Raw genomic sequence first — 10,036 nt, forward strand, 5'->3', positions numbered from 1 at the left:
TACCTGTTATTCCAAACAATAAAACCAATATATAGAGAAAGACTATGAGTATGTGATTGGTGAATAGATCGATGCCATCTACTGTACATGCATTCCCCAGACATGAAGCTTAACAGTGCCATTCAATCATTGTATGCCCCCCCACCTCGTCTCTACACCTACAGACAGACTGTGTCATCACAGCCCAGCTAAGCTTTCCAGCAGTGCCAGATGTTCCCGGTGAAGGGGTGAAATCGACTCATCTATGTATACTAGAATTAGAGAAACGGTCTGACTGACCGGCCATCGCGGGGCAGTAGGGTCGACCATGCACTTCACCGCCTAGCCACCAGGGGGTGCACAGAATCGAAACTGCCATATCTTGACATGGGGAGGTCGCAGAGACGCACGGTTTGGACTGGCAGAAAGTTCTCGACCTAACAAACGCAGAAATACCAAACATGTACAGTGCAGAAGTAGGAAGGGTCGTCCCATGGGACCTTATTTCCGGAAAAATATGTACGGTAGTGGACATCGAGAAACAAATAATTTCTTCATCTCGTTTGAATTGTGCCATGACCATACACATATGGTGTTTGTCAATTTAAAATAATTTTGCAAGTCAAAAAAGTCACAGTTTGTCGTAATACAATAAATCAATTATTCCAACGAGTTTAAAAGTATTAAAAGAGGTGACAATCACTATTGTTGAGAGCTGCAGCTATGCGGAAGGAGAGATACAGTAGTCACTTGTGTAAGAGCTGGCATGCAAGATCGGCTTTACATGGATTTGGTGCGTGTTAAACGAGTGTAATGTCAGCTAGCTAATATTATCTTACTTTCGAGTAAACAGAGATGAGTAAAATTTATGTTTTCAATTGACAAACATATGTGATGGTCATAGCACAACTCCAAAGGGATCAAGAATTATTATTGGCCGTTCACTAACGTTCGTATTTTTGTCCATTTAAGTTCCCATGGGGCTTTTCTCTTCCTGCTTCCGCTTAGACACTCTGTCCTGTTCGCATGCATGTGCGTGCACACAGAGCCAAAACAAAACTTTGAGCGAAGCCTGCTCCCTGTGTGGGGCTGCTAGAGACGGAGGTTGTGGACGGTGCGGTGCGGGGGTGGTGGGGGAAGCCTGGAAGCCAGTCATCACGGAAATAAAAAGCTTTCATGATGGAGTCTGGACTTCCAGCCAAACTCCTCCAGCCAATCAGCATAACAAAACATACTCAACGATTGTTGTTATTGAGTCTATTTCTGCAATAACTGCACTCATGCTGCCTTTTCTTCTTCCAACATTGACGTCACTATATGTTGCTTCACTCTACTAGAGGACTCCTGTTGTATTTCTTGTCATCATCTATGGGAACCAATCAGGGACTGGGGGCAGAACAGCAGTTAACATGCAGTCTCCTGATTGGTGCCCTATTTTCTGGGGAAACTCAAATCGTTCTGGGCGCCTGGAAGTCCAGACTCTTATTGTGAAAACTTTTTTCCTCCACGGGCACTATTGGCAATGCTCCTGGTTGACTCCTTCTCTCTCTCTCTCTCTCTCTCTCCCACCCTCCATCTCTGGATGAGACTTGTTGGATGGTTTCATCACAAAGAGCAATAACAATCACCGGCTGACGTTCTCACCTCTGTTTCCACCTCAAGACCCTCTGCGTGTCTCTCATGCCGAGGTCTCTCCTGGTTGGGCTGCGTGCCTCTCGCCGAGGTCTCTCCTGGTTGGGCTGCGTGCCTCTCGCCGAGGTCTCTCCTGGTTGGGCTGCGTGCCTCTCGCCGCGGTCTCTCCTGGTTGGGTTGTGAGAGTTGTGTTACTGGTGATCGGTGTTGAGCTGAGGGCCCGTTACACACGTTTGCTATTCTTCCCTGTGCTTCTGAGCCTCTGTGGTGGTGTGGTGATGGAGCAGGTGCGTTTTCCAAATCCCATATCTGGAGAAATCAGATCAAAACACGCCCGTCAAACTGAATGTGATTTGTGCATTACAGAGAAGAGCGGTTGTTGAAATGTGGCTTGGGATGCATATTGCTTTAGGGAGATTGGGACGTACTGCTGGGGAGGAGACATTGACCATGTCATACTTATGAAGAATTACCTATCACAGGTTCCAGCAGTGCTATTAGTCACAAGGGCAGCGCCTCTGTTCTGGCTCACATGGTTTTGTAAATTCCTGTGAAATGGAGGCTTGTTTTCATGCCATTCATGACAAGACAAGTTCCTTTCCCATGAGGCATTGTGTTGTATTTTCTGGAATACAGGAAGCGAACAGTGACATATGGTAATGTACTTGCTCCTTAATCCGCTGAATGAAATATGCTATTTTGTAATCGTCACATTTGTCACACAGCACCCAGTTTCACAAAGTAGGCTTAGGCTACAGTAATTACACAATCACTGTAAATTAAAGTTGGCTTATAATCATTGGACAGATGCCTTTTCCAGAGGCTATCAAATACATGAGATCCACCATAGAGATTTAAATGAGATTGAACCCCCATCCTTCCTGTGAAAGAAGCATCCAGTCATTCTCTTCTTGGCAGATTGTTCAGCCAGGGGCGACGTTCAATGTCATTTCTTATCACATCAAGGTGACATGGATCTCTACAGAGAGTGTTCAGAATCTTTAGTTTTGTTAGGAAAAGAAATACCCCTCACTGTCCTTGTCCCTAAAGTGAATGAATGCCTACAGCACCACTCTGAGCTCTCATGCTACAGTATAAACACGGGCATTGTCACAGTTGAGAGTCGTATGATTTTAGGTAGGATTCATTATTCTAATTTGTTGGCCTACTGGTTTTGTGGCACTTAGGAACAAATGCTATGATGCTAAAACATTGGTGACGGAGTTGAAATCGGTTTATTCCTAAAATGATTTTTGAAAATGATAGGCATGGGCTAGGCCTACTTGTCTATGTGCAGGGAATTTTCCTATAGGCTACTGAGGGGTTCAGTGAGTGTGTTTCCAAGGATGTCAAGGACAAACATAACAATACTGGAAACTGCGATGCTTGGAAAACAGTCCCAGTAGATAGGCTATGCCTAAACAGTGCTTCAGGGCATCAGGCAAAGCAAAAAATACATTTCATTAAATACGTCTGGTATCAAAAGTTGAGTCAAGTGATCAAAAATTAGATAAAAAAATATCTAAATAACTCGATTAAATTGCACTGATACTGCAGGAAGCCTGCTATTGCATTTACACACTCAATCCATTGCAATGGCTGCTATAAATTCGCATTTTTGATTGCAAAATAAATACAATTTATTGAACTGTGCGACTCAGACACTGTTGCTTGCTAAATATAATCCCATGTAAAGTCCAGTCCGTGTTTCCCGGGCGGCTTGTCTGCTCGCTGGCAGGTTTGTTTACTGGCGAAGAGGCAAGAGAAGGGGATCCTAGGGGACCTGGGAGACTCAACAATCTACCTCTATTTTGGGAGAGTAAACTAAGTTTTTCGACTCTATTCTAATTGTTTTTCTTATTCGAACAAGCGTTTGATCCTTTCGGACAGCGTTATCGCGTATTTGGAAGCCCTCAAACACATTGTATTTCATGCAAAGAACGAGGGCGGACGACAACAACGAGCGATCCGCGGAGTCTGACAGCCGGAGAGAAGTCTCACTGAAATCTCAGCACTGACTGACTCGGGCTGGTGCTTTACGATCTCAACACGTATCAAGGCGAGCTTCTATTACGCATTGCGTGTTAAATAGTAAATAGAGTGTAGGGTTTTGTATTGGTTGTAGAGGAGTTAGTATCCGTGTGAGAGACAGCTGCTGTGTGAAGCGCAGTGACCCGTGGTTTACTACGCCACGCTGCCATCCCGGAGCTGCAGAGCGTTAGCTAGGCGAGCTGCACAACTGGCTGTCTGGAGATCAATATTGGCCGTGAAATATTTTTTTTTTTCTTCAATGCAATGAAGCAAGGAATTTCTGAAGAGGACAAATAACGTTCGCCGTATTTGAACCCACCGAATGCATTTGAAATCCTAACTGGATTGAGAAAGCGAGATTTAGCTCCTAACTTTACTGTGGCCTAGCCAGCTAGCTGCGCACCACAGGCGTGATCTGGCTGCAGTTCACAGTACCTCGATATTTGGACATTATTCAGATTAACCCCAAATATAAATGCAATTGAATTAATTGCAAATGAAGACTTCTACTTCGTTTAAGTGCAATGTGGCCCATGCTTGCATTTGTTCGTGGTGATTTTGAGTATCCCCCCGACCCCCGAGGCTAACGTGGTTAGCTGAGCTAACTGATCTGCAGACTGAAGGCTGAACACGCTGGACTCTTCTCTCTCCGCCCATCTCTCTCTCTCTCTCTCTCTCTCTCTTCTCTCTCTCTCTCTCTCTCTCTGGGCGACTGTTGTTATTTTTTGTTTACGTCCTGAATCTTGCGGCTTATTAAACTAATTTCCTGCGATCATTTCCCAGCCATTTCCAGGAGTTTTAAGTCAGACCACACACGGATTGTTCTCAGTTTGCTGTCCACGGCGGTGGATATTGACTGGTCTTGAGTCAATATGTGGCTCCGGACTTGCCTGGCGGTTTTTGTGACCACTGTCTACATTTTATGGAATTGTCCCCCAACAAATGGAGAGAGTAAGTATCATATCTGAGCAGCTGATGTCAAATTTGACAATGTTGATTTTTATAATGTTATTTTTTATCATGCTCTTTTGGGTGATGTATGTAGCCACAGTTCTGTACTGGAAGGACAAAGGTTCATGCTTATCGGTATTTCTGCCCCACAAGATATGAAAAAACAAACTGTTTCTTTGTCTATTCAGGCGTTTTTGGAGTCAATCAGGTTTATTGTGTTGCTTGTTGGCATTGACGGATGGAGGCGGGTGATTTATAGGCTACATTTGTGCAGAAGTGTAGGCTACTGTAGCCTACTGGTGTCAGATCAATTTGAACAGACACGTTTTGATCATGAAAGAAAACAGCGAAGTGTATGATTTGTCTATATGTTATATTTAAGGAACACGTTTTATTTGCCTAGGATACACCATGCATGCCTTGGGAAATTACTAAACAAGAATGAATGAATTTCATCCCTCAAACACTTAACACAATATTATATTACTTTATTATATTACTTTACACAAATTATGTTGTTACCTAGTCTACTGCTTATTAAAAATTGATAAATGATTGGCATAAGTGGCTAAACAAAAAACGGATGAACTAGTCTCTACTCTAGATCCTTTTATTACAGTATTATTAGGCTAGTAGATTGATAAAGCTACTAGGCTCTGGTGCTGATAGATGGCAATTGAAGCTACAGTTAAATCTAAAAATATGTTCCATTCTTGGTGGGCTATGTTTCTCAACTGTCTGGATTATTTCAAGGTTCTCCGAAATAGAAAATAAATATAACCAAGCCTGTGACACACTTGGCTTTGGCTACCTGAAGGAAACATTGGCCTGTATTCAATCCAACTGTTATTGCATAGCATTTGTCCTGAGATATTACTTCACATTGGGTTAGTTGTCAAATAGAGGGCAATTGGACATATCAAGACATTTTGCCTAAATTAAAGTATTTTTATTTATTTATTTATTTTAGTTTCTCGGTGCATGTTTAACCGCGTAGTCTGGGTTTAATACTGAATTATTTGTGTTTGTAGAGTGTAACTGAGGATTCTCTGACATTTCTGAGACGTTTCTCACTTTGTTGTGTCAGGCACACTATTGGATAGTAATCAACACCTCAGACACTCAAAAGAGGAACATATGTTTCCGGTTGTCAGTGTGCTGAGGTGTCTTGTTATGTGTCACTTTAACTAATTTACATGCCAAGTAGAACTCAAGAGACCCCGCTTTAGAGATGGACTTGTACTTGATGCGCATTTGTCCTCTGTAGTGGCTTTTGTAGCGCTGAATTTGATTCATTAGTTTGTGCTGACTATGTCTTTAGCTAATTGTGTGACAGATTCCTGGATAAACAAATAGGGCTGCCGTTTCATTGAAAACAGATCGGGCGATGTCATCAGACCAGTTTGTGCGAGGTTCTGAGGACATATATCATAAACAAGTTGTGTAATTGCAAGGCTGGCCCCTTCCTGCTCTCGGAGTGAACCACAGAAGAGAAGAGTGAATGTGGGCCTCCCTCTGGCAGCTTTCACAAGCCGGACTGACCACTGCTGAGCCCGGTGGATCTGGTGAACAGCGTTGTTGATGGCTTTTTAACTCGCTTTGACTGCAAGGGGTCGGTAACTGAGTTCATCTGCCCTTTGCTGTTGGTTTTTTTAAGGATCTTTTAAGTCTAAATGCATTGATGATTGAACTGAAACTTGGCTTGGTCCTTCCGTACCGACACACTCACCACAGACCTCTCAGAGGCTGCGCACAGACTTCCCAGACCTCTCGGATCAGAGCCTATTTCAAGCCACAATAATACCAGCGTGGTTCACCTCAGGGCAACAGAATATCATCTCAAGCGGTCAAGTAGTCCATTAATACAGTATCTTAGTCATGAATCTCTGTCGCCCTGAGCTAGGCTTATATGTTCAACAGGCATCCCTTTGTCATGAGTGTCAACTGGTCAGGAACTTGCAAAATGACTACTGGTTGTTAAATGTCACTTGTCAGAAGTGTCCCGGTGGGAAGTAGCAGAACCTGATTTATGATAAGACGGGCTCTACTTCACCAGGACAGCGGTGATCTCATGTAATTGAAGTGTGACACGATGCCGCTGTCACCGTAGTTTATAGGTGCGTGGTTGACATGTACACAAAAGAGTGGCTTGTATACTCGTGAGTCGTGACCTGCATCAATGGACCTTTAATCCCGGTAGACAGGCTGTCTTTGAATAGCCACGAGAGTGACGAGAGAGCATGTAATAATCTGCCATACCCATGCTCAAGCACTCAAGTATCTGGTACTTAAATGACTCGAAGCATCTGAACAAGCTGTCTTTATTTTCTTAAGTCACTGTATCCTTGACACAGTGCACTTGACAAAAGGAAATGTCCTTGTTATTGTGTTCTGGCACATTGAAGGTAATAATTATCCCAATGCCAGTAATGGCCTTTATGTGCCCAACAATGGCCGTTCATGTTGAATGGGACAAGTTGACAATAAACAGATATGAATTCTTCCGTCAGTCAGACGCAGGTGGTTTGCTTAAGTGTGTGAACTGTGTGAAAAGGACCCCGAAACACATTTGCTGTCGCTACTTTCGCGTATCTGTTTCGCCCTGTGCCCTGTCGCTAAACGCCGCGCTCGGCCACATTTAGACCCGGGGACGTGGAAGTGAGAGCAGCTGGCGTGTGCAGGTGAATCACCGAATTACCGCGCGCGCCTCGAAAGGTCACTACCGCCAGGCCCGGCCGTTCTCTTGCCTCACCCCCGGGGGCTTGTGGGAAATCGATGGCCCTAATATCGGTAGTCATAGATGCGGTCTTCACTGCGGTCTTGGGGGGGCTCGCTAATGGAGTTGTTAGTATGTCTGTCCAGTTAAAAAGTCAGCTTGACAATGGGAGAGTCAGGGTGACCCACACTAGCTGATGATCCCATGCACTAGCAACTCATATTTATAGTTTATCAGGCCTATTTGGAGAACAACAGGCTTGAGTAATAACCCGATTTACAAGTTATCTAGTCATTATTTTGAAGGTCCTACATCTAAAATCAGGTGGATAAATAATTGATCAGGTTTTACAACCATTCTCGGTAAGGATTACATCACACACCAATTTAGCAACGGTCCATTAGTTCCCCTGTGAACTCCGCGTGCCGCGCTGCCCCAGCTTACGTTGGAACAAACAACAACCTTGAAAAGGGAAGTGTTGCAACACCAACATGTTTGCACACTCGTTGAGGCCACCGTGATAATGTACGACACCACGAGGGCCGTCCGTGTTCCTGTGGGGGCGGGCCGGGGGTGTGTGGCGTTCCGGAAGACCCCCCTCTGGGATCAGAGGGGCTCAAGCCCGGAAAAGGACGGGTCCACACGCACAACGCCGTCTTAGTTTGCATTCGACAAATATACTCTGTTTAGTCTTGGGTGGCGGTATGGCGCGTGGGCTGTGCGGGTGAACAGCCTCGGGGCTGCCGGGAGCGCTTTGTGTACGAGCCACGCTCTCAAACATGGCAGGAGAAGACGCTTCCTTCTGTGTTGCTGATTGAATCTTAGCACGTGTGCAGTCACCCTGCTCTTTTTCTAAAAACTGTGCTATCGACCCAACACTGAATCGTAGAAATCGCCATAACAGCCAAACTACGTACTACAAAGACACGGCTTTCGCGGAGATCCTCATTGACCGATCGATTTAATAAAGCGATATAGAAATATTGACATGCCTACTAAGCATATTGTGTGTTTGATTTAAGAACGGTTTGTATTTCTATAAGGAACGTGTGGCTCACTTGAAAGGGGTTTGTTTTAGGTCATTTAACGTCACTGCTCGGTTCACAATGTGGTGATGAATCCTGATTACAATATTATTGCTGTGTAGTAACATTTCCAATGGATTTTAATTGATGGTGTATTACATGACACTCGTAGCGGATGGGCCTCAGCCCCTGAAGTACCTGGAAGTTAACCTTTAATTGAAAGCCCTCTCTTGCCATTGCTAATCACCCTGCTATATTTCCTCTCTGTAAATCTGGTGTTTCCTGGCTCGGGGGGGGGGGGGGGGGGGGGGGGGGTGTTCAGACCCCCATCACGCCCCCTGAGAAGGGCTCTTAAAAGTGCGATCTCTGCCAGTGGGGTGCGCGCTCCTGTGATTCTGTTCGGCTCTCCGAGGCACAGACTGTCAGTGTTAGTGCTGCTGTGTCTATCTTCAGTGTTAGTGCTGCTGTGTCTATCTTCAGTGTTAGTGTTGCTGTGTCAGTGTTCAGTGTTAGTGTTGCTGTGTCTGTGTTCAGTGTTAGTGTTGCTGTGTCTGTGTTCAGTGTTAGTGCTGCTGTGTCTGTGTTCAGTGTTAGTGCTGCTGTGTCTATCTTCAGTGTTAGTGTTGCTGTGTCTATCTTCAGTGTTAGTGTTGCTGTGTCTATCTTCAGTGTTAGTGCTGCTGTGTCTGTGTTCAGTGTTAGTGCTGCTGTGTCTATGTTCAGTGTTAGTGCTGCTGTGTCTATGTTCAGTGTTAGTGCTGCTGTGTCTGTGTTCAGTGTTAGTGCTGCTGTGTCAGTGTTCAGTGTTAGTGTTGCTGTGTCTGTGTTCAGTGTTAGTGCTGCTGTGTCAGTGTTCAGTGTTAGTGTTGCTGTGTCAGTGTTAGTGCTGCTGTGTCTGTGTTCAGTGTTAGTGTTGCTGTGTCAGTGTTAGTGCTGCTGTGTCAGTGTTAGTGCTGCTGTATCAGTGTTCAGTGTTAGTGCTGCTGTGTCAGTGTTCAGTGTTAGTGCTGCTGTGTCAGTGTTAGTGCTGCTGTGTCAGTGTTAGTGCTGCTGTGTCAGTGTTCAGTGTTAGTGTTGCTGTGTCAGTGTTAGTGCTGCTGTGTCAGTGTTCAGTGTTAGTGCTGCTGTGTCAGTGTTAGTGCTGCTGTGTCAGTGTTCAGTGTTAGTGTTGCTGTGTCTATGTTCAGTGTTAGCGTTTTCAATGTTGTCTGGCTGAGAGCTGTGTCTATGTTCTGATTGGCTGAGAGCTAGCCTGTGTCTATGTTCTGATTGGCTGAGAGCTAGCCTGTGTCTATGTTCTGATTGGCTGAGAGCTAGCCATGCGTCTATTTTGTGATTGGCTGAGAGCAGTGTCTATGTTCTGATTGGCTGAGAGCTGTGTCCATGTCCTGATTGCCTGAGAGCTATTCTGGGCCTATGTCCTGAAAGCTAATGAAGAGCTGGAGCCAGCCCGGTTTCCATGGTAACCCCACTGGTTTGTGATGTTCCCGAAACGTGGCTGTCCCCCCCCTCCCCCTGTCCCCCCCCCCCCCCCCTTCCTGTCTAGGAAACAGAAAGCGTTATGGATCTGACCGCCTCTGCTCCGCCCAATCAGACGGGGACATTCTAGGTCATATTAGGCCCATGTTAATGATTATAGGGAGTCTCGGCGGAGATGAATGCTGATTTGCGGTGACTCAAGTTTAAACGGCTTCGTGGCGTT

At 45.2% G+C, this 10,036-nt stretch overlaps 1 protein-coding gene across 1 annotated transcript in view; it reads left to right on the forward strand.

Annotated features, from left to right (window-relative positions):
- Positions 1 to 3,391: 3,391 nt before the first annotated feature.
- The window catches only part of LOC311316287 (insulin receptor-like), a 52,929-nt gene continuing 46,284 nt past the window's right edge, over positions 3,392 to 10,036 (forward strand). The window contains exon 1 of the mRNA XM_084447129.1: positions 3,392 to 4,593. Within this exon, the coding sequence (XP_084303255.1) occupies positions 4,515 to 4,593 (79 nt within the window). The 5' untranslated portion in view covers positions 3,392 to 4,514. The remainder of the gene's footprint in view (positions 4,594 to 10,036) is intronic.

Source organism: Borostomias antarcticus (assembly GCF_949987555.1).
Source record: "Borostomias antarcticus genome assembly, chromosome: 12".
In the NCBI taxonomy this organism is placed as follows: domain Eukaryota; kingdom Metazoa; phylum Chordata; class Actinopteri; order Stomiiformes; family Stomiidae; genus Borostomias; species Borostomias antarcticus.